The sequence below is a fragment of the Dendropsophus ebraccatus genome, chromosome 7 (assembly GCF_027789765.1).
Source record: "Dendropsophus ebraccatus isolate aDenEbr1 chromosome 7, aDenEbr1.pat, whole genome shotgun sequence".
In the NCBI taxonomy this organism is placed as follows: domain Eukaryota; kingdom Metazoa; phylum Chordata; class Amphibia; order Anura; family Hylidae; genus Dendropsophus; species Dendropsophus ebraccatus.
The window spans coordinates 86,589,864-86,615,537 of NC_091460.1; the positions used below are offsets into that span (position 1 = coordinate 86,589,864).

A 25,674-nucleotide genomic window follows, 5' to 3' on the forward strand; every position below is an offset into this window, starting at 1 on the left:
CTCTAGCACTCTCAGTTTTCTATCTACAAGCCATGTAAGGGCTTATTTGTTACAGGAATAGTTGTACTGTGTAATGGCGTCATTCATTTTACCATAACATGTATGATGGAATCCCAAATATATTATTTATGAAGATATAAATTGGTGAAATCGCAAAAAAGAATGCAATATGGTAACGTTTGGGGGGTTCCTGTGTCTACGTAATGCACTATATGGTAACAGCGACATGATACTATTATTCTATAGGTCAGCCCGAACACAACCATATGCAGGTTTACGCAGATTCTCTAATGTTATATATTTTTTTAAAATGAAATCCTTTTTTTTGGCAATTAATTATAAATAAAATGGGACTATTGTGACGCTTATAACGGTTTTATTTTTTCACCTACGGGGCTGTATGGGGTGTCATTTTTTCCGCCATGATCTCTAGTTTTTATTAATACCATATTTGTGAAGATCGGACGTTTTGATCACTTTTTATTAATTTTTTTATATATAATGTAACATAAAATCGGTAATCTGCGCACTTTTTTCCCTCTTTTCGTCTACGCCGTTTACCGTTCGCAATGACGCTTGTTATATTTTCATAGATCGGACAATTACGCACGCTACGGTATATTATATGTTTATTTGTTTATTTATTTTTCTATGTTTTATTTATATAATGGGAAAGGGGGGTGATTTCAACTTTTATTGGGGGAGGGGTTTTGGGGTAGTGTGTTAGTGTTTTTAACTTTTTTTTTTTTACACATTTGAAGTCCCTTTGGGGGACTTTTACATAGATTAGTTTGATTTCTACACTGATGAATGCTATGCCATAGGCATAGCATTGATCAGTGTTATCGGCGATCTGCTCATTGAGCCTGCCTGTGCTGGCTTAGTGTAGCAGATCGCCGATCGGACCTCCGGCGGCCCTCCGGCGGCCCGTTTTACCGATCGGGATCCCCGCAGTCACACTGCGGGGGTCCCGATCGGTAAGTGACAGGGGACTCCCCCTGTCACTTACACTTAAACGCCGCGGTCGCGCGGCGTTTAAGGAGTTAATGACACGCGGCAGCGCGATTGCTGCAGCGTGTCATTGCCGGTGAGGTCCCGGCTGCTGATTGCAGCCGGCCCCCACCTGCTATGAAGCGCGCTCCGCTCCGGAGCACGCTTCATAGCGGGAGAAACACCCAGGGCGTACAGTTACGCCCTAGGTCGTCTGGGGACAGACTTCCATGGCGTAACTATACGCCCTGGGTCGTCTAAGGGTTAAGGACGTGGCCCATTTTCGTTTTTACGTTTTCGGTTTTTCCTCCTTGTGTTTAAAAGGTCATAGCACTTGCATTTTTCCACCTAGAAACCCACATGACCCCTTATTTTTTGCGTCACTAATTGTACTTTGCAATTACAGGCTGAATTTTTGCATAAAGTACACTGCGAAACCAGAAAAAAATTCAAAGTGTGGTGAAATTGAAAAAAAAAACGCATTTCTTTTATTTGGGGGAAATGTGTTTTTACGCCATTCGCCCTGGGGTAAAACTGACTTGTTATGCATGTTCCTCAAGTTGTTACGATTAAAACGATATATAACATGTATAACTTATATTGTATCTGATGGCCTGTAAAAAATTCAAACCGTTGTTAACCAATATACGTTCCTTAAAATCGCTCCATTCCCAGGCTTATAGCGCTTTTATCCTTTGGACTATGGGGCTGTGCGAGGTGTCATTTTTTGCGCCATGATGTGATCTTTCTATCGGTATCTTGATTGCCCATATACGTCTTTTTGATCGCTTTTTATTACATTTTTTCTGGATTTGATGCGACCAAAAATGCGCAATTTTGCACTTTGGGATTTTTTTGCGCTGACGCCGTTTACCGTACGAGATCAGGAATGTGATTAATTAATAGTTCGGGCGATTACGCACGCGGCGATACCAAACATGTTTATTTATTTATTTATTTGTTTACTTTTATTTAAAACCTGGGAAAAGGGGGGGTGATTCAGACTTTTATTAGGGGAGGGGGCTTTTTACTATTAACAACACTTTTTTGTTTTTTTTACACATATACTAGAAGCCCCCCTGGGGGACTTCTAGTATATACACTTGGATCTCTCATTGAGATCTCTGCAGCATAGATATGCTGCAGAGATCCATGAGATCGGCACTCGTTTGCTTTCGGCTGCTGCAGCTGAAAACGAACGAGTGCCGAGCCGAGGACGGCGCCATCTTGGACGCGTCCCCGGCCGGCATCAGTAACGGAGATCGCTCCCCTGGGACAAGGTCCCGGAGGAGCGATCTCCCCCACTAGACCCCAGGGAAACGTTGCCTCCGGTAATCGGAGGCAGCTGCCAACTTTGACAGCTGCCTCCGATTAGCTAATTAGCGGGCACGGCGATCAGACTGTGCCCGCTAATAGCAGCGGTCCAGGGCTACTCGCGGCACCCGGGATCGCGTGACTTCAAAGCGGGGCCGCCGCGCGGCCCCGCTTTGAAGTGCAAGTGCGGACATATGACGTACCGGTACGTCATATGTCCTTAAGAGGTTAACCCCTTCGTGCTGCAGCTAGTTTGGGCCTTAATGACCAGGCTAATTTTTCAAAATCTGACCTGTCTCACTTTATGCTCTTATAGCTCAGTGATGCTTTAACGTATGCTAGCGATTCTGAGATTGTTTTTTCGTGACATATGGCACTTTATGTTAGTGGCAAAATTTGGTCACTACTTTGTGTATTTTTTGTGAAAAACATCAAAATATCATGAAAAATTTAAAAAATTTGCATTTTATGAACTTTGAAATTCTCTGCTTCTAAAAAAAGAAAGTCGTAGCACATAAATTAGTTACTAAGTCACATTACCAATATGTCTTCTTTATTCTGCCATAATTTGGTAAACATATTTTACTTTTTTAGGGTGTTATGGGGCTTAGAAATTTATCAGCAAATTACCACATTTTCGTGAAACTAATTTTTTTAGGGACCAGTTCTTTTTTTAAATGGATTTAGAAGTCTGGTATCCTGAAAACCCCCATAAGTGACCCCATTTTGGAAACTACACACCTTAAAGAATTAATCTAGGGGTATAATGAGCATTTTAACCCTACAGGGGCTGGAGGAAAGTATTCACAATTAGGCAGTAAAAAAATTAGATTATTTAGATAAAATTTAGATTAAAGTTTCTCATTTTCAAAAGGAATATGAGACAAAAAGCACCCCAAAATTTGTAATGCAGGTTCTCTTGAGTACAACGGTACCCCATATGTGGGCGTAAACCACTGTATGGGCACACAGCAGGGCTCAGAAGGAAGGGAGCGCCAATTAGCTTTTCCAATGCAAATTTTGCTGAAGAAGTTTCTGAGCGCCAGGTGCGTTTGCAGTGCCCCTGTAGTGTCAGCAGAGAGAAAACCCCCCATAAGTCACCCCATTTTGGAAAGTACACCCCTCAAAGAATTCATCTTGGTGTGTGGTGACCATTTTGACCCCACAGGTATTACAGGAAAGTATTCAAAAGAAGACAGTAAAAATGAAAAACTCGAATTCTTCCAATAATATGTTCGTTTAGTTTGAAATTTCTCAATTTTATGAGGAACAAGAGGAAAAAAGTACCCCAAAATGTGTAACGCAGGTTCTCCTGAGTACAATGGTACCCCATATGTGGGCATAAACCACTGCATGGGCACACAGGAGGGCTCAGAAGGAAAGGAGCGCCAATTAGCTTTTTCAATGCAGATTTTGCTGCAGAAGTTTCCGAGCGCCAGGTGCGTTTGCAGTGCCCCTGTAGTGTCCGCAGAGTAAAATCTCCCAATAAGTCACCCCATTTTAGAAAGTGCACCCCTCAAAGAATTTATTTTGGGGTGTGGTGAGCATTTTGACCCCACAGGTATTTGAGGAAAGTATTCAAAAGTAGACAGTTAAAATGAAAAACTCGATTTTTTTCCAAAAATATGTTCCTTTAGTTTGAAATTTCTCAATTTCTCGAGGAACAGGAGAGAAATGTCACCCCAATATATGTAAAGCAGGTTCTCCTGAGTAGAAAGGTACCCCATATGTGGGCATAAACCACTGTATGGGCACACAGCCGGGCTCAGAAGGGAAGGAGCGCCAATTAGCATTTTCAGTGCAGATTTTTCTGAAGAAGTTTCTGAGCGCCAGGTGCGTTTGCAGAGCCCCTGTAGTGTCAGCAGAATAGATTCCCCCCAAAAGTCACCCCATTTTGGAAAGTGACCCCTCAAAGAATTCATTTTGGGGTGTGGTGACCATTTTTACCCCACAGGTATTAGAGGAAAGTATTCAAAATTGGCCAGTAAAAATGAAAAACTCGAATTTTTCCAATAATATGTTGGTTTAGTTTGAAATTTCTCATTTTGACGAGGAACAGGAGAGAAAACGTACCCCAAAATCTGTAACGCAGGTTCTCCTGAGTACAACGGTACCCCATATGTGGGCATAAACCACTGTATGGGCACACAGCAGGGCTCAGAAGGGAAGGAGCGCCAATTTACAGGAGCAAAACCGCAGCTAGTAATGGTTATTAGAATAGCGCAGTTACTAAAATAAAATAAAAAAATGAGATTACAGGTAATGTGGGGTGGTTACGGGCAACCAGGGGTGGTTATGGGCAACCTGAGGTGGTTACAGGTAATCTGGGGTGGTTACGGACAACATGGGGTGGTCACGGGCAACCTGCTGTGGTTACGGCAACCTGGGGTGGTTACAGGCAACGTGGGGTGGTTACGGGCAACGAGGGGTGGTTATGGGCAACGTGTGGTGGTCACGGGCAACCTGCTGTGGTTACGGCAACGTGGGCTGGTTACAGGCAACGTGGGCTGGTTACAGGCAACGTGGGCTGGTTACGGGCAATCTGCTGTGCTTACAGACAATCTGGGATGGTTACGGGAAACGTGGGGTGGTTACGGGCAACCTGCAGTGCTTACAGGCAATCTGGGGTGGATACGGGCAACGTGGGGTGGTTACGGGCAACCTGCAGTGCTTACAGACAATCTGGGGTGGTTACGGGCAACGTGGGGTGGTTACGGGCAACCTGCAGTGCTTACAGACAATCTGGGGTGGTTACGGGCAACGTGGGGTGGTTACGGGCAACCTGCAGTGCTTACTGACAATCTGGGGTGGTTACGGGCAACGTGGGGTGGTTACGGGCACTGTGGGGTGGTTAAGGATAAACTGAAGTTTTTATAGGCAATCTGGGGTGGATACCTGTAATCTGGCATGGGCACCGCAATCTGGAGGGGGTCATTGGCAATTTGGGGTGGTCAGAGGCGCCGTGGCGTGGTCAGAGGCGACGTGTGGTGGTCAGAGGCGACGTGCGGTGGTCAGAGGCGACGTGCGGTGGTCAGAGGCGACGTGCGGTGGTCAGAGGCATCGTGGCGTGGTCAGAGGCATCGTGGCGTGGTCAGAGGCAACGCGCGGTGGTTACGTGCAATCTGGGGGGGGGGTTACATGTAATCTGGCATGATTACGGGGAACCTGGGGGGGTTATGTGCAACCTGGAAGGGTTACAGACAATCTGGGATTGTTACTGATAAACTGAAGTGCTTATAGGTAATCTGGGGTGGGTACATGTAATTTGGGGTGGTTACGGGCAATCGGGAGGGGGTCACTGGCAATTTGTGGTGGTTACGGGCAACGTGCGGTGGTTACGGGCAACGTGCGGTGGTTACGGGCAACTTGCGGTGGTTATGGCCAACGTGCGGTGGTTACGGGCAACGTGCGGTGGATACGGGTAATCTGGGGAGGGGTTAGGGGTAATTTGGGAGTAAACTGCAATTATTACTATAATAAAAAGTGTGTGTTTTATTTTTTTGTATGTTTGTCACTTTTTGTACTTTACACATTCATTTTCACTGTATTACTATGATTACTGTGATATTTTCTATCTCAGTAATCATAGTTCAGTGACAGAGACCAAATTGGTCTCTGTCACTTTAAATTTTCAGAGTTGGCTGGTTGTTAAGCGCATGCGCACTTCATAACCAGCCAGGACGTCGAGGAGGAAGGAGCTCCAGGAGCAGGTGAGTATATGGGGAAGGGGGGGTGACTGGGGGACGGGGGTGACAGGGGGGGTGGGGGGCGACTTGGGGGGTGGGGGGACATCACTTTTTATCCCCTGTCACCAATCATTCATGGTGACAGGGGATAAAAAGTGCCTGGATGCACATGGTACAAGCGATCAGCGGTATATAGTATATACCGCTGATCGCTTGTACCGGGACCCAACAGGGGGGTCCCCGATGACTGCCCCATGCTCTCCGCTACCTCCGGTGGCGGAGAGCATGGGGCTTTCATTCATTTTAACTTTTCCATCGCTGTGAACCGACATTAGTCGGTTCACAGCGATGGCGGCGGCCATCTTTGAAATGATGGCCGCCGGGGGAGGGGGGTTAGTGATCGCCCTACTAGGGGGGGCTGATCTGAGGTCTGGGGGACACTTATTTCATCTCCCCCCGCCGTAGATTCACGGCGGGGGGAGATGAAAGGCGGCGGCAGCATCGGTAATCTCCTTTACCGACGGTCGCCGCTATAACGTTAATAGCGGCGATCGTCGGTAAGGGGGGGGGCCGGGACGGACCCCACACACTGCCCCAACCCCTCAGCTACCTCCGGTAGCCGGGGGGATGGGGTGGGGGCCGTCCCGGCCCGTAGCCTTATTCTCTGCCATCGCCGTAAAAAGCTGATGGCAGCAGAATAAGGACCCTTAGTGACCGCCGTAAAAAGCCGTATCGGCGGTCACTAAGGGGTTAAGGATGGTTAAACATTTTATTCCAGCATTAAATTTAGTTTCTTTCTCCATGTGTGGTTGTATGGGACATTGTCCCAGATTTCATATTCTGGCTGAGACAGAAATCAGATACATTGCTGTCTCCGACAGATAGCAACCAATTATAGCTCAGCTTTTGATTCTCAGAATGGGCAGTAACTGGCTGCTATCTGCTAATGTGTCTGATAAAGCTGATAAATCTGGGCAATTGTGGTTTGTTGGATGAGTTGTAGTTATAGAAACCATTTGGGGTTACACATATTGAATTAAGTAACTCTTGTTCACTTTTTTCTTTTTTTTTCTGTGGCTCAGTATGGATATTTTGTTATATTTACACAATAAAGAAATGTAAAAAAAAAAAAAAACATGTGTCGCTGCTTAGGCACATTGGGCCAAATTTGTCTGTCTGAAAAAGTGTCACAAAGGACTTTTTTCCACATTTATTATACATTTTAGACACTTTACCATCACTTTCAGCCACTTTTCCGCCTGGTACGAAAAGAGGCGGAGTTAATGTCAAAATGGGGCACTGTCTATTTTGCACCAAAAAATGCACCTGAATTCTGGCAGACTTCAAGCCAAGTCATAGATGGTATAAACTTTGCACCTAAAAACTAGACAGTCTTTAAAGGGGTTATCCAGTGCTACAAAAACATGGCCACTTTCTTTCAGAGACAACGCGGTTTGCAATTAAGCTCCTTTCACTTCGATGGAACTGAGCAGCAAAACCCCGCCCAAGCTGGAGACAAGAGAGGGGCTTTCTCTTGAAGAAAGTGGCCATGTTTTTGTAGCGCTGGATAACCCCTTTAAGTGTGGCAGATTTTTCAAACAGCCTGATAACTCTGGCACATTCAAAGATTGTCTTGTCTAAGTTTGCACTTAGTTTTATTAACCCCTTAAGGACAGAGCCTAAAATGGCCTTAAGGACAGAGACACATTTTATGAATATAACCTGTGTCACTTTATTCATTAATAACTTCGGGATGCTTTTACCTATCTGGCTGATTCTGAGACTGTTTTCTCGTGACATATGGTACTTTACATTTCTGGTAAATTGGAGTCGATACTTATAACAAATCTTTATGAAAAAACCCAAAATAACGTGAACAATTTTGAAAAAATGCATTTTTCCAACTTTGAAACTTTTCTGCTTATACAGAAAATGGTTATGTCACATAAATTATATATTAAATAGCATTAGCAACATGTCTACTTTATGATGGCGGTATTTATTAAACTATTTTTCATTTTTTTTAAACAATAGAAAGCTTAAAACATTAGCAGCAATTTTCCAAATTTTCCGTAAAATTTCAAAATCAGATATTTTTAGGGACCTGTTCAGGTTTAAAGTGTATTTTAGGGGACTGCATGTTAGAAAGCCCCACAAAGCACCCCATTTCAGAAGCTGCACCCCCCAAACTCTGCAAAAGCACATCCAAAAAGTTTTTTAACCCTTTAGGAGAGTCACAGAAATAAAAGTGTGCAAGAAATTTGAAAATTTTAATTTTCTGTGCAGAGATTTTATTGTAATCCAATATTTTTCATAATTATAAACCTACTACCAGAGAAATGGACCCCAATACTGATTGCCCCGTTTCTGCAGTTTATAGAAATACCCCATGTGTGGCCCTATTGCATTGTTTGACGCAACCACAAGCCTCAGATATAAAGGAGCACTTAGTGAATTTCAACACCTCCGTTATATTTGGTCATTTTTGACTGTACCACTTCAGGTTGGCAGAGGCTCTGGGGTTCCAAAACATAAAAAACACCCCTAAAGGGACACCATTTAGAAAACTACACCCCTCAAGGAATGTAACAAGGGGTGCGGTGAGCATTTGGACCCCACAGGTGCTTCACAGATTTTCAGAACAATGTGGCGCGAAAAAAGAAAAATGTATTTTTTACACTATAACGTTGTTCTAGCCTTCAATTTTTCATTTTCACAATGGGATAAAAGGAAAAAAAACACAAAGCGTGTAGCGCAGTTTCTCCCGAGTACAGAAATACCCCACATGTGGACATAAAGTGGCAAGCGGGCGGAGGACGAGCCTCCAAAGGGAAGGAGCGCCAATTGGCTTTTGGAAGCTGAATTTCACTGGAATGGATTTCAAGGGCCATGTCGCATTTACAGAGCCCTTGTGCTGCCAAGACACTTGAAACCCCCCACAAGTGACCCCATTCAGGAAACTACACCCCTTAAGGAAGCTAAGAAGGGGTGCATAGAGCACATGGACCCCACTGGTGACGGGCACAAATGTGGAACAATGTTACGTGAAAGGGAAATTTTTCATTTTTTCACTTTCACGGCACAAATGTGCCCGTCATTAAGCGGTCCATATCCTCACTGCACCCCTTGTAAGATTTCTTGAGGGGTGTAGTTTCCAGAATGGGGTCACTTGTGGGGTGTTTCCATTGTTTTGGCAGCACGAGGACTCTGTAAATGCGACATGGCGTTCATCATCCTTTCTGGCCGAATCCAGCCTCCAAAATCCAAATGGCGCTCCTTCCCCTGAGCCCACATGGCGCTTTATGTCCACAAGTGGGGTATTTACGGACTCGGGGGAAATTGCTCAACACATTTTGTGTGTTTTTTTCTCTTTTAACCCCTTGTGAAAATGAAAAATTTAAGGCTAAACCAACATTATAATGTAAAAAATGTAATATTTCATTTTCACGCCACATTGTTCCACATTTGTGCCCATCACCAGTGGGGTCCATATGCCCACTACACCCCTTGTTACATTCCCTAAGGGGTGTAGTTTCCATAATGGGGTCACTTGTGTGGGGTTTCAACGGTCTTGGCAACACAGGGGCCATTTTAAATGCAACATGGCCCTCGAAATCCATTCCATTCCAAATCCAGCCTCCAAAAACCAAATGGCGCTCCTTCAACTTTGGAGGCTTACCCTGCGACCGCATGGCGCTTTATGTCCACATGTGGGGTATTTTCGTACTCAGGGGAAATTGATCTACACATTTTGTGTTTTTTTTTATCTTTTAACCCCTTGTGAAAATGAAAAAATCAAGACAAGATCAATGATTTAGTGTAAAAATTAAGCATTTTTTACACTAAATGTTGGTCTAGCCTTGATTTTTCCCATTTCCACAAGAGGTTAAAAAAGAAAATGAACACAAAACGTGTAGAGTAATTACCCCTGAGTACGAAAATACCCCACATGTGGACATTATGTGCCATATGGGCACAGGGCAAGCGACCAAAGGGACAGAGTGCCATTTAGAGGCTGGAATAGAGTATGGAGGCCATGTCGCAATTACAAAGCTCCTGTGCTGCCAGAACAGTAGAAACCCCCCACAAGTGACCACTGTCTGGAAACTACACCCCATAAGGAATCTAACAAGGGGTGCAGTGAGCATATGGACCCCACTAGTGACGGGCAAATTTGTCGAACATGTGCCAGGAAAATAAAAAATAATTTTTTTTTATTTTCACGTCCCAAATGGGCCCATCACCAGGGGGCCATATCCCCGCTGCCCCCCTTGTTAGATTCCTTATGGGGTGTAGTTTTCAGAATTCCATAACTATTTAGCTGGGGAAAAGGGACAATTTTAATTTATTTGGGGGTATTAGGCCAATTATTAGTTTATAAGGTTGAAAATGACAGGTGTCCATCAAATTCAACCTGTGTTGATCCAGAGGAAGGCAAAAAACCCACGTAAGGCAGACGACAGTAGCCTCATCAGAGGGAAAAAATTTGTTCCTGACTCCATAATGGCAATCAGAATAATCCCTGGACCAACGTGACCCCTGAAATAGGAATAAGGGACAGAATTTAGACAACGTAGAACTCCAATGACGTGTGGTACGCCTTGAAGCGATCCAGTATGCAGAGGCCAGGGTGATCAGGACAGGTGGCACACTGGAAAATGGTGTCCTTCCTGATCCCCCTGTTACGCCACACTCTGCACTTCTTCTGGGGTCTCCTGTTTTCCAGTGTGGGGGACGTCACCTGGAAAATGTTGCCCTGGTGCGATACGGGGTCCCACATATCCAGAAGCGCTGGGTCCACTACATGGCAGCTAAATATTAGAGATAAGCAAATTTACATAATAATGAAGCAAAGTGATTTGTTATCTCTGCAATCCGCTCATTAGCTGGCTGTCTTTTAACTGACTTCTGCTCCATGCCGCTCCTCCCCAGGTGCTGGGAAAAGCTGGATCCAGTGCAGAAAATCTTCTCTCAGTTTCCCAGGACTGGGTCCAGCTTTTCCCAGCACCCAGAAGAGCAGCATAAAGTGGCAGTCAGTTAAATGGAAGCAGGCTGATGAGCGGATTTCAGAGATAATGAACCGTCTTGCTTTCTTTTATTGTATTTTTTCAGTCTCTCTGGGGGACTTCAGTGTGTGTATTAAAAAATTGATATAATACAGATATAATACAGCTGTGTATTGACTTTTACCAGTATAAAAATGTTTATTTTTATTTAGCACCAAACACCAACAAGTAATCCCTGCTTGCTGCCCATGACCTTTATACTGTGTAGGGAGCTCATTTCTCCTCACTGACTCCTTTCTGGTAATTTATGGACCTGTCCCCTTGCTAACAGTAATCCCTCGACTGTGACAGCCCAGCAGAGTACATACTGAAAGCAGGGAGGGTATAGAACTGTCTATCTACAGGTCCATAATTATTGGGGCATGTGCTAGTAATATTTTCTCTGTGGCTCTGTAGTGTTTCCTGCTCTCTGAAGCTTGTGCTCCTGCATAGATGAGTGCAGACAACTACACACGTACACGTACTACACGTACTAAAAATCATAGCTTTGATCTGGTGCAGCAAAACACTTAGGGCCGTATTACATGGCCTGATCAGTAATGTAAAAGATCGCTGATCTGCTAGATCAGCGCTCATTTACAGAGCCTATAACACACCCAGATAATCGTGCAGTAAGGACTGAATGAACATTGTTAGTGGTGTTCAAGTGATTAATGGCAGGCTGTAGCACGATTGCTATTGCCTGTCATTAACAGTGAGGGCCCAGCTGTTGATAGCAGCCAGCCCTCACCCACTGTGAGGCAAGCTTAGCTCTTAAACTTGCCTCAGAGCGCTGTTGAAAATATTTCTGTAGGGGTACAACATGGGTCATCTGGTGACAGGCGTCAGACCTGTACGGCAAGGGCCATCAAGGTGGCATCTTCCAAACAACTGTTGCAGCATGGGTAAACTCTTGGAGACTGGAGTGATAGGTTTGAATTATGGAGGAGGTTAGGTCATTTGCAGACAATAGGGCATGGGTAGGTTGGCAAAGAGAAATGAGAGAGGAGATATGGGAAGGTGCAGCACTGTTGAAAGCTTTAAAACATAACAAAATATTTTGGTTTTCACATTGGTCACTTTGTTTATCGTAAAAGAAGTGCTTATCTGTAAAAGAAGCATTGCTTTATGAAAATGACGTGTTATTTTCATTTCAGCAGTATTAGTAAGATGTGTTGGAATATAAATGGAGAACACTTTTATCTTGGCTTACTTGGATTATGAGTAAAAATTGGCACATTAAGCAAAGGAGTCGAGACCTAATAAAATATCTTCAGACAATTAGAAGTAAAGCTTTCATATAAAAAAAAAATAATTTATATATATATATGAGTATATGAATATGAGCCGGCTCAGTTTGCCAGCCAGGCAAGGGTTAAGTTGATGCTGTACACAGAATCACCCCTTACCCCCTAGGAGGAGCAGAACACCTTAACTCTTTACACTCTGTGGGCCAGGCTCTCTGCACCTGACCCATGGAGTGTAAAAAAAACAATTAAATGTATTTTCATGCTTTCCTATGGAAAAACTCTCAGGTTCTCAAACTGCTAAGTTTTCCAGAACAGTTTTCTAGAACAGATCAAGTTAGAAAACAAAGCAAAGTGACCTCATATATATTCTATAGAGTCATTAGATACAGAGTGAACTTTTTCAAGCGTTTATTTCTGTTGAAGGTAATGATTATGGATTACAGAAAGAAAAAAACAAAAGTCAGTATTTCAGAAAATTTGAATTTTATAAAACCAACTGAATTTTTTTTTTTAACAAAGAAATGTCGACCAATTGAAAAGTCTGTACAGTAAATGCCCTCAATACTTGGTCGGGGCACCTTTTGCATGAATGACAGCATCTAGGGATGAGCGAACCGAACCATAACAAACCAGATTCGTTACGAACTTTGCAAAAAGTTCGGTTCGTCACCAAACCAAACTTTGAGAAAGTTCATAACGAATCTGGTTAAAATAACAATAACAAATAAAATCACAGAATAGACAAGTCAGAGACATCTTTAGAAAGTGATGCAAACACCTCTGGAATGCATTTGGGAAAGCAGGGACGAAGTATTACAGGGTACGGTATTACCGGCAATTAGCAATTGCTGGCAATAATGCTGATCCCTGTACTAGTTGATATTTAATTAATAAAACAAAGTTTCGTTCTAAAAAAGTTATTTTCGTTGTTCAACAGCTTAGTTAAAACGAATCCATGCTTTTGCAATTAAATATACTGTTAATAAAAAAAACAAATATATAAATAAATGTATATATATATATATATATATATATATATATATATACAGTACAGACCAAAAGTTTGGACACACCTTCTCATTAAAGGAGTTTTCTGTATTTTCATGACTATGAAAATTGTAGATTCACACTCAATGCATCAAAACTATGAATTAACACATGTGGAATTATATACTTATCAAAAAAGTGTGAAACAACTGAAAATATGTCTTATATTCTAGGTTCTTCAAAGTAGCCCCCTTTTGCTTTGATTAGTGCTTTGCACTCTTGCCATTTTCTTGATAAGCTTCAAGCGGTAGTCACTGGAAATGGTCTTCCACAAGTCTTGAAGGATTTCCCAGAGATGCTTAGCACTTGTTGGCCCATTTGCCTTTACTCTGTGGTCCAGCTCACCCCAAACCATCTTGTAGCACTCCATCATTCCCCTTCTTGGTCAAATATTCCTTACACAGCCTGGAGGTGTTTTTGGGGTCATTGTCCTGTTGAAAAATAAATGATGGTCCAACTAAACGCAAACCGGATGGAATAGCATGCCGCTGCAAGATGCTGTGGTAGCGATGCTGGTTCAGTATGCCTTCAATTTTAAACCTAACAGTGTCACCAGTAAAGCACCCCCACACCATCAGACCTCCTCCTCCATGCTTCACAGTGGCTACCAGGCACGTAGAGTCCATCCGTTCACCTTTTCTGCGTCGCACAAAGACATGGTAGTTGAAACCAAAGATCTCAAATTTGGATTCATCAGACCAAAGTGCAGATTACCACTGGTCTAATGTCCATTCCTTGTGTTCTTTAGCCCAAACAAGTCTCTTATGATTGTTGCCTGTCCTTAGCAGTGGTTTCCTAGCGGCTATTTTACCATGAAGGCCTGCTGCACACAGTCTCCTCTTACCAGTTGTTGTAGAGATGTGTCTGCTGCTCGAACTTTGTGTGGCATTGACCTGGCCTCTAATCTGAGCTGCTGGTAACCTGCGATTTCTGAGGCTGGTGACTCGGATGAACTTCTCCGCAACAGAGGTGACTCTTGGTCTTCCTTTCCTGGGGGAGTCCTCATGTAACCCAGTTTCTTTGTAGCACTTGATGGTTTTTGCAACTGCACTTGGGGACACTTTCACAGTTTCACAGAAACTGACTGACCTTTATTTCTTAAAGGGAACCTGTCACCCCCCGTGCCGGGGTGACAGGCTCCCGACCCCCCGTTAGAGACCCCTATACTTACCTCATCCCGCCGGGTCCCGCTTCTGGATTCGGTCGGGTCCTGGAGATCTCAGCCGCTGCAGCCCGGCGCGCGCGCTGACAGATGAGTCCAACGCTCATAGAGAATGACGGAGCGCTGGACTCTCCTGTCATTCTCTATGGGTGTTGGACTCATCTCTCAGCGCGCGCGCCCGGCTGCAGCGGCTGAGATCTCCGGGACCCGACCGAATCCAGAAGCGGGACCCGGCGGGATGAGGTAAGTATAGGGGTCTCTAACGGGGGGTCGGGAGCCTGTCACCCCGGTACGGGGGGTGACAGGTTCCCTTTAAAGTGATGGCCACTTGTTTTTCTTTACTTAGCTGCTTTTTTCTTGCCATAATTCATATTCTAACAGTCTATTCAGTAGAACTATCAGCTGTGCATCCACCTAACTTCTGAACAACACAACTGATTGTCCCAACCCCATTTATAAGGCTCGGAATCCCACTTATTAAACCTGATAGGGCATACCTGTGTAGTTAAAACCATTTCCAGTGACGACCTCTTGAAGATCATCAAGAGAGTGCCAAGAGTGTGCAAAGCAGTAATCAAAGCAAAAGGTGGCTACTTTGAAGAGACTAGAATATAAGACATATTTTCAGTTGTTTCACACTTTTTTGATAAGTATATAATTCCACATTCCATAGTTTTAATGCCTTGAGTGTGAATCTACAATTTCCATAGTCATGAAAATACAGAAAACTCTTTGAATGAGAAAGTGTGTCCAAATTTTTGGTCTGTGCTGTATATATTTATTTATTTATTTATTTATTTACAGTATATTTAATTTAAAAAGTATGTATTCGTTTTAATTAATCTATTGTACAACGAAAATAGCTTTATTAGAACGAAAATGTGCTTTATTAATTAAATATTAACTATTACAGGAAGCTCTATTAATGCCGGCAATTCCTATTGCCGGTAATAAAGCTCAATGTAATAATTAATACTTTAATTAAAACAGCAAATGTTTCTTCTAATTATGCTATTTTTTTTTATCACAATAGCAAAATTAGAAGAAACATTTAGATTTATATGTCCTCTCAGTACGCGGCTGAGCGGACATATAAAGAGCCGAAGCCAACACACTGAGCTCAGTGTGACGGGGACCTTCGAAGAAAGAAGATAGAAAAGAGCTGGAAGGGTGAGTAGAAAGCTCTCCCCCCCCTGCACCTATCCAAGCAAGGAAGGGGGGGTCACTTAACCCCTTCCTTGCTGGTATGGGTGCAGTCTGACATCAGTCTGGCCCCCAAGGGGTTAAGTGGGGACCCCTACTTAACCCCCTGGGGGCCAGATTGTTCAGTATGGCACCCAAAGGGTTAAGGGGGATGCAACCCCTTGGGTGCCACACTGTAAACAGCAATCTGTAAAGATGCTGCATACTGTAAGGTGCACAACACCGTTCACAATGATGGGTGTTGTGCTCCTGTTTGTGTGTTTTTTTGTGTGTTTTTCACTTTTTGTTTTTCAGATATCGGTATCCTGTGGATTACGGCGGATTCGGTGGACTACGTCGATGACCAGCGGTTGTTTGGATTTTTTTTTTTAAATGGTCAACAAGGGGAGTGGGGGTGTTTTTATTTGAATAAAAATTTTTTTTTACTGGTGTCTTGTCTTTATTTCTTTACTATATAGACTTAGTAGTGTAAGCCATCTAATAGAGTCGGTGTCTAATAGAGTCGGTGTTAGCAGGTATAAAATGGCTAACACTAACCCCCCCCATTATTACCCCAGTACCCATTGCCACCAGGGGTACTGGGAAGAGCCGGGTGCCAGTGGTCCAGGAGCATCAAAATTGGCGCTCCTGGACTGGGCAGCAGCAGGCTGGTAATATTAGGCTGAAGAGGGCCAAAAAAAATGGTCCTTCCCACACTGGTGTTACTAGGCTGCTGTTGCTTGGTTTTTAACCCGGCTGGTTGTGAAAATAGGGGAAACTCTACGCGTTTTTTTTTAAATTATTTATTTATTTAAAAAAGAAACACGTACTGAGCGGACATATAAATCTAAATGTTTCTTCTAATGTTGCTATTGTGATAAAAAAATAGCATATTTAGAAGAATTATTTGCTGTTTTAAATAACGTAAAGTATTAATTAGTACATTGAGCTGTATTATTGTCAATAGAAATTGCCGGCATTAATAGAGCTTCCTGTAATAGTTAATATTTAATTAATAAAGCACATTTTCGTTGTAATAAAGCTATTTTCATTGTTCAATAGCTTAATTAAAACGAATCAATTCTTTTTCAATTAAATATACAGTAAATAAATGTATATATATATAATAAATATATAAATAAATGTATATATATATATATATATATATATATATATATATACACACACACAGATTTATATATTTATTTTTTTATTAACAGTATATTTAATTGCAAAAGCATTTATTCGCTTTAATTATGCTATTGAACAATGAAAATAGCTTTTTTAGAACAATTTTTTTTTTATTTATTAAATATTTACTATTACTTGGTGCGGCATTATTGCCGCCAATTTGTTTTTCACTATTTTTGCACTTTGATTTTTTTCCACTTTTTTCATTGTAATAGCAACTGCAACTAAACAAAACTGTACTCCATCAGACTCCCGCAATTATTCAGCCGTTATAGCAAGGTTTGTTTTAGGATCGAACCGAACTTTTCAAAAGTTCGCTCATCCCTAACGGCATCAAGGCGGCGTGGCATGGAGGCGATCAGCTGATGGCACTGCAGAGATGTTATTGAAGCCTCAGGTTGCTTTGATAGCGGCCTTCAGCTCGTCTGCATTGTTGGGTCTGGTGTCTTTCATCTTCCCCTTGACAATACCCCATAAATTCTCTATGGGGTAAGGTCTGGTGAGTTTGCTGGCCAATCAAGCACAGTGATGCTGTGGTTAGTAAACCAGGTATTTGTACTTTTGGCAGTGTGGACAGGTGCCAAATCCTGCTGGAAGATGAAAATTCCATCTTCAATATATTTTCAGCATAGGGAAGCATGAAGTGCTCTAAAATTTCCAGGTAGATGGCAGCGTTGACTTTGTTGTGGATAAAACACAGTGAACCTACATCAGCAGATGACATGGCTGCCCAAACCATCACTGATTGTGGAAACTTCACACTAGACCTCAAGCAGCTTGGATTGTGCCTCTTCATTCTTCCTCCAGACTCTGGAACCTTGATTTCTAAATGAAATGCAAAATTTACTTTTATCTGAAAACAGCACCTTCGACCACTGATCAACAGTTCAGTTCTTCTTTTCCTTGGCCCAGATAAGACGCTTCTGGCGTTGTTTGGCCCATGTCCTGCAGACGTCTGTATGTGGTGGCTTTTGAAGCACTGACTCCAGCAGTAGTCCACTCTTTGTGAATCTCTCCCAAATTTTTGAATGGCATTTTCGTTACAATCCTGTTAAGACTGCAGTTCTCCCGGTTGCTTGAGCACCTTTTTCTACCACACTTTTTCCTTCCACTCAACCTACCATTAATATGCTTTAATACAGCACTCTGAGAACAGCCAGCTTCTGTAGCAATGAACTTTTGTGGCTTACCCTCCTTGTGGAGTATGTGGCTTACCCTCCTTGTGGAGTGTGTGAATGTCAAGTCAGCAGTCTTCCCCATGATTGTGTTGCCTACTGAACCAGACTAACGGACCTTTTATAAGAAAGCCACTGCAGGTGTTTTGGGTTAATTATTATAATTTTCTGAAATACTGACTTTTGGGTTTTTCTTTTCTGTAATCCATAATCATCAACTTTAACAGAAATAAACGCTAGAAAGTTCTCTCTGTATGTATTGACTCTATAGAATATATGAGGTCACTTTTTTAATTGAATTACTGAAAAAAAATTGTTGATATTCTAATTTCTTGCAAACCACTGTATATATATTATGTGAAAAACTGATGTGGCAATTCAAAATAAAAGAAAAAGGTGGATTTATTTACCCATACAAAATCTCGCAACATTTCAGCTCATTCAATGTCAGCCTCTCTTAAGCAGCATTTTTTCTCTCTCTATATTTAGATATACACTGTGTTATGTATTACCATAATGTAATAAATAACAGTATGGAAGATATTATTCTTGACTCTCTGCCAAGATGTTTAAATTGATTTTGTTCATGCATTCTATCATTATGAAATAAGTGAATATTATGAATAAGTGAAAAATGTTTTTAAGCCCTTAAGGGCAGAGCCCAAAATGACCTTAAGGACTGTGCCAATTTTCAGTTTTGCGTTTTCGTTTTATCCTCCTCGCCTTCTAAGTGCTATAACTCTATAAGGGCTTGTTTTTTCAAGGAACAGGTGTACTTTGTAATAGCGTCTTTCAATCTACAATACCATGTATTACGGAACCCCCAAAATATTATATATGTAATTATATATGTATTAAAATGGGGGGGGGGGGGGGGGGGACACAATTCTGCAATTATTTTTTTTTTTTTTGGGGGGGGGGGGGTCCGTGTTTTCATAATGCACTTTATAGTAAAACTGACATGATGGCATTATTCTATAGGTCAGTTTGAATACAGCAATATAAAGTTTATATAGCTTTTCTAATGTTTTACTATTTTTATTAACAGACAAACTTTTTTTTGCAAATAGGTGTGATTATGATAGCCCTATTGTGACTCTTTTATTTTTTCACATATGGGGCTATAAGGGGTGTCATTTTTTGTGCCATAGTACCATTTTTGTGTAAATCAGACGTATAGATTAATTTTTATTAATTTCTTTTTTAATAAAATGTAATAAAAATCATCAATCTTGGCGTTTTCTTACCGCTTTTTGTTTACGCCATTCACCGAGCAGGAACAATATTGTTTTATTTTAATTGATTGGATGATTATGCACGTTACGATATATAATGTGTCTATTTATTTATTTTTATGTGTTTTATTTATAAAATGGGAAAGGGGTGATTTAATTTTTTTATTGGGGAAGGGCTATGGTGTGTTTTTTAAAACTTTTCAACATTTTTTACTTTACACTTTTTATGTCCCCTTAGGGGACTTTAACATTTTTACATTGATTACTAACACTGATCACTGGTATGCAGTGAAATCTGCGATCATTGCAGATCTATTTTTTTAATAGAAGTAAATTACAAATCTCTGGCACTTTCATGCACCAATTGATTTGAAACAAAAGAATTTTCGCTGAAGTTGCCGTTTAACACGTCATCTCACCCTGTAACATCCTATAACAAAGCCTCAATAGTAAAGCATTATGATATCATGACAGGAACCTTGTGATTATACTCTGTACTCTGTATACTGATAGCATTAATATTGAGATTTTCAAATATTATTATTCTTGTTACATTCACCCAGGTTTACAATCGTCTTGATAAACACTGTTGCGGTTTCAGACCTCGGAAAGAAGATGACTGTGTGCAACAAGGACTACACTTGAAATGTGATAACCCCAGCAATATTGACTTGACACACATTGTACAAAGGAAGCATGACCATCACCACTTGGTTTTTATCAATAACAAAGGATATTTTGATAGAAGTGAAGATAATTTGGATTTCAAATTGCTGGAAGGCATCAAAGAGTGAGTATAATATTACTGATAGGCTTGTGACCCCGTCCTGTGTCTGTTTATTTCTGTTAGTTTCCTCAACAGGGAAGTAAAGTTTGACATAGTCTGACAAAAGGGCTTAATTATTTACATGGACAAATTTTTAGTAGAATTTAGTACATTAGCTGGCTTTAGCTAAAAGGATAAACTTGTATTAAAAGAGAATTTACAAGCAGTTGCCTGGGGGTGGCTGCTGTTATTTCAGCTCATCTCTTTTCAGGTAAAAGCAGACCCTATTTTCTATTCCTGCACATACCCTTTAAATCTCTAATATTACATATATATACAATTTATGAATATTCATATTGTTTATAAACAAAGATATAAAAATGTTCAACTTTCATACATGATGTTGCTAATTTTTCTTTGTAATGTTTCTTTTATTAGAACATAAAGTAAGTAATAATGTCCCATTCACATCATATTTTTCCTTCCATTGGTGGCTGGCTATTTATGCACAGTCTATATACAGTATGTGAGCTGTCTGTAAATGGAAAGATACGCCATTGGGGAAGCCAGTCAGTTTCTTCCCGGAGTGCCGTCCCCAGAAAGGTGGTATTGCTAAGAGCCACCTGTGGCAAATTTTAATGCAGAGTGTATGTTGAGTCCTAGTCCGCAATACCAAGGTTCTAGAGAAAAGAAGAGGAAGAAGTATCTACAGTATATATATATATATATATATATATATATATATATATATATATATATGCTTTGGGAGGCTCCAGCGGTCGTCTCCAAACAAAATGCATGACTGAGTATCGGGAATAAGAAAAATATAGCTCTATAGCAGTGTTGTCAAACTCAAATACACAGTGCGCCAAAATTAAAAAATTACACAAATTTGTGCGGGCGAACCTTGATATTTAGTGTGCGTACAGCATTTATAGTGTGTGCACTATAATAAATGATATCATGAATTGCCATGACAAGTATAGGATAGAAAGATAGAGGGCAGGGTAAACGAAAGTTTAGGAAGGAAAGTGTCCTCAAGAGTTCCCTCAAGTAGTCTCTGCCACCAAATTCAACCAGAGGAAGTGAGATGACATCTCACATTCATCTCCATCACACCCAACACTACTGGCCACGCACCCAAACACTGCAGGTGCCCAGCCTTTACCGCATACCACCTGACAGCAGAACAAGCAGCTGTCAAGGTGCATGCACACACAGCTCGGCCTCACCAATTCCCACGACCCAGCAACATCATCCACCTGTCCATCTGTGCCTGTGCAGTTAAGTGAAATACTGAAGGCAAGCATTAATGGGCTGCACCTGATTCATACTTGCTTGTTCCTTCAGTATTTCATCTTATGTGTTTTTGGGCTTTAGGGCTGGCATTTAATTCTGTGACATTCGAGTCAACAAGGTTATATTTAGTTAGGAGCCTAGGGTGTCTAGCCTCGCCTTCTCATGCAAGCCATGTGTTAAAGGGGTAGTGCGGTGCTAAACATTTTTTCACAAAATAACACACATTACTAAGTTATACAACTTTGTAATGTGTGTTATGTAAGTGAATCGCAGCTGAGCAGCTGATGACGCGGCAGAGGGGGACCGGCATGAGGGACGGCTGGAGCGGTTCGGCCAGCCTCCCGAAGATGTCGTCATTGTCCCAAGATGGCGGCCATGGGTCGACAGTAATGCAGTGAGTATAATGCACCACACTTCCGGGGTGGGGGGGAACACGGGGAAGGGGCCATTTACTTACATAACACACGTTACAAAGCTGTGTAACTTTATAATGTGTGTTATTTTGTGAATAAATGTTTAGCGCCGCACTACCCCTTTAACTACAAGCAAAGGGTTAATCCAATGATTAAATTAATGATTCCTCATTACTCCACCCCGACATTGACATTGGATTCAGGAGAGGTCTGGCACACAAAAGGGTTAACGAGCCAGCAGTGGGGTAGCATATCCAAGGCTCCTTATAATGGTCCGGGCATCAGCAAAGGAATGGGGTCTTGCACGTCGTACACCCCTGCGCTCCCCCCCCCCCCACACACACACCTCACACAGCACAATCCTATAAGAGACACTGGTCAGAAATTCTGTCCATCCTCGTCCTTACTGTCTGCTGTCTGGTTGTGGCTGTTCCCCTATCCTGCATTGAAGCTGGAGGATGGAGACGAGTAAGAGACGGCTCTTACCGATGCCATCCTAGCACCTCAGGCAGCAGGATGTGCTTGGCACTGAATTTGTTGGATGATGATATCTCCATGCTGCATTTGCCAGGACTCGACTTAGTAGGCTCAAAACTTCCTGCGGTCTAGTAGATTATTATAAGGGTGGTCTGGGCAGCTGCTCCAACTGTAAATATCATAATCTGCTGCGGCGTCTTGCGGGCCAGTTTAAATTCAGTTCCATAGGTCATTAATGTTCGAACTAAATGTGATCTAAAATATCCTGTCCTATTGTATGAGCAGCAACAGAAAATGCAAACAACAAAGAGGAACATAAAGTTTTTGGTTACTTAACATCGTCTCCCAGGTGCAGATTAAGCCAGTGCCTCAAATGGTTACATCTCAAGAGACCTGCTGACTGTTAACCATTTGACACAGGGGACTTCTTAATAAACTTCAGATTTTGCCAGGGGTCTGAGTATACAGATATGAACGTTGGACATATACCATGCTGTAAACCTGATCAACATATTTATCTGACTAGAGAAAAGGACTCACAAATTATGTCTGCCTTGAAATAGTGAGAGTTCAGTGTTGGTGTGGTATTCACTGTCCCTGTCACATTCTTATTTGTGGCACTACATGGAGGATAAGGCTCCTATTTATCTATGGAGTAAATTATAGTAAAGACAAGGAAAACAATAAATGTGTAGTAATAATAATAATAATAATAATAATAATAATAATAATGTTTGTGTCTTGTGTTGCACTTGGCATGTAGGTATGGAGTCCAGGCTTTTAGATCTTCAGTTTTGGTTAATTGGACACACCTGATTCTCATTTTTGGGGTGTTTACTATTTCTCATTGAAGGGGTGTTAGAGATTGGTTGGAATAAGGAGGCACTGATCGTAGCTTCAAGGTTTGGATATGAGTCCAAGAAAATATCCAGTTGCTCACATAATATTAAAAGACGCTTTAGGGCTATGTTCACACACCTTCTGGCCATTTTTTTTGGCCATTTTACAGTCTTAGGCTATGTTCACACTTAGTAAGAGACCGGCCGGTCTCTGAAAAGTTCATCCCGGCCGGTACTGCAGTATCGGCCGGATGATCTTCCGGGCCGCAGATTTCTGATGCTTGCGCATCAGTGCACGCCCGCATCAGAACTCCCCACTGCACACAATAGAGCAAGCGGCCGGAGCCGCTCGCTCCATAGTGTGCACTAACAGGGTTTCCTGCGGCTGCAGAAAACTGACCTGTCCGTTCTCTACAGCACCGCTAGGGATCCCTGCCAGAGCATATACTATGTATTGTAGGGAACTTCCCGGGGGATGGTGTGATTGGACACAGTTCACAGCAGACTTGGACTAAAATAACAGCTTGGCGTTTATTTGCAGCATAAACAGTCCATCAAACAAAACACAGCAGCACCGTGCTTTAAGAATAAAACAAACAAAAAGGTCTTGCCCGTCTGGGCGCTTACTAACAGGTTTCTTCACCTATCTGACACTAGACAAACAGTGCGTCTTTCACCTGGATACCGCAGGGTATATATGCTCCAGCAGCGTCTGTATTCCTTGCTCCCAGGAGAATCAGCATGCAGGCTGTTCACCCCTGGCTGAGAGCAAACACTGGATCCTCTGCAGGGCTTTTACCTTGTCAGGCTGATTAGGGTCAGAAACACCTGACCCCTAAACCTGACCTGGATCGGGGGAAGGGAATGGCAAGTCCCACTACTAAAAACCTACCTGCCATTCCATGTAAGTCCAGGCCCGGCAATAATAAATAATAGCTCAGCAGCATAACACTTCTGAGCACAGATGCCTCCTGGACTCACCATCTCACGCTACGTATTAACCTGGGTGAGATGTACATCCCCTCGAGCACTTTACCAGTGACATGTCCACAGTGTGTATACTCTGGTCGGGATTCCCTCAGGCTGCAGCACTACGTAACAACAGCCGCGGCACTTACGTAGTGTGAACATAGCCTAATTTTTAAGGCAAAAATCTAAGTCTAGGAATATGGCTATTTGGCATTCTCATATGAAACATTGCCAGAGGCCATAGTATTTAAAACCATACTATCCTTTATACAGTAATCTGGCATTCTATAAATAACATCCTTTGGTAGACCTGTTGGTTTAGGCTTGGGAAGAAGCAATCAGTGCATCTCAATGATAAAAGGGAACCAATGACCTTTCTGATGGGAGTGAGTTTGCCCCAGTACCTTACAACTGCTGGGCACAGCTTTTCAATGCTGGGGCCAGCAGTCTCTGTTGGGGCGGCAATTTCAAAATATCGATCTTTAATGCTCTGCCCTAGAGACACTGCCTCTGCCCTCTTCCCAGCCACTCAACCTTTATTGGCACCCTGAGCGCTGGGAACCTAATGCAAAGCCCAGCACTCAGGGTGCCAATAAAGGGTAAGCGGCTGAGAAGAGGGCAGAGGCAGCGTGACTATACACCGCCGCAGCTCTGCCCCATGCCTGATTACTAGGTGCCAGGGAGAAAAATTAAACATCAAGATTTTGAAATTTCCACCCCATCAGAGACTGTCCACTGTGAGGTACTGGGCCCAACTCACTTGTCCTCAGGGATGTGATTCCCTTAAAGAAAATACTAATAAGTTTTACTGCAAAAAGCTTACACATCTCTATTTATTATCTTTATTTCTGTTTTTCAGATTACCTGAATCAGCTGTTTTGGTGCTAAAGAGTCACAGACTTCGGGAAAAACTCCTCCAGTCATTTTTTCTAGACAAAGTATTTTGGGAAAGCCAAAGAGGACGTCAAGGGATTGAAAAACTAATTGACGTGATAGAGAGAAGGGCCAAAATCCTGTTGACTTACATCAATGCCCATGGAATAAAAGTCACACCAATGAATGATTAAATTGACCAAAAGGATCAGACACATATTTAGGCTAGGTTCACACTACGTATATTTCAGTATTGTGGTCCTCATATTGCAACCAAAACCAGGAGTGGATTGAAAACACAGAAAGGCTCTGTTCACACAATGTTGAAATTGAGTGGATGGCCCCCATTTAATGGCAAATATTTGCTGTTATTTTAAAACAACGGCTGTTATATTGAAATAATGGCAGTTATTTACTGTTATATGGCGGCCATCCACTCAATTGCAACATTGTGTGGATAGAGCCTTTCTGTGTTTTTAATTAGGGATGGTCCGAACCGAGTTCGGTTCGGGTTGTACGAACCCGAACCCTCGGTAATGATTTCCGCTGTCTTCCCGCTCCTTGGAGCGGGCGGATCCAGCGGGTGGACCGCCTGGAAAACTGGCATACAGCCATAGGCATAGGCTGTATCCCAGTTTTCAGGGCGTTACTCCCGCTGGATGCGCCTGCTCCACTGAGCGGGCAGACAGCGTGAATCTGCTGCCGAGCGTTCGGGTTCATACGAACCCGAACCTCTGCAGGTTCGGACAATCCCTATTTTT

At 42.3% G+C, this 25,674-nt stretch overlaps 1 protein-coding gene across 1 annotated transcript in view; it reads left to right on the top strand.

Annotated features, from left to right (window-relative positions):
• Positions 1-25,168, top strand: part of GASK1B (golgi associated kinase 1B) — a 52,834-nt gene extending 27,666 nt beyond the window's left edge. Inside the window, exons 3-4 of the mRNA XM_069976622.1 lie at positions 19,841-20,067; positions 24,900-25,168. Of these exons, the coding sequence (XP_069832723.1) occupies positions 19,841-20,067; positions 24,900-25,107 (435 nt within the window). The 3' untranslated portion in view covers positions 25,108-25,168. The remainder of the gene's footprint in view (positions 1-19,840; positions 20,068-24,899) is intronic.
• Positions 25,169-25,674: the final 506 nt, after the last annotated feature.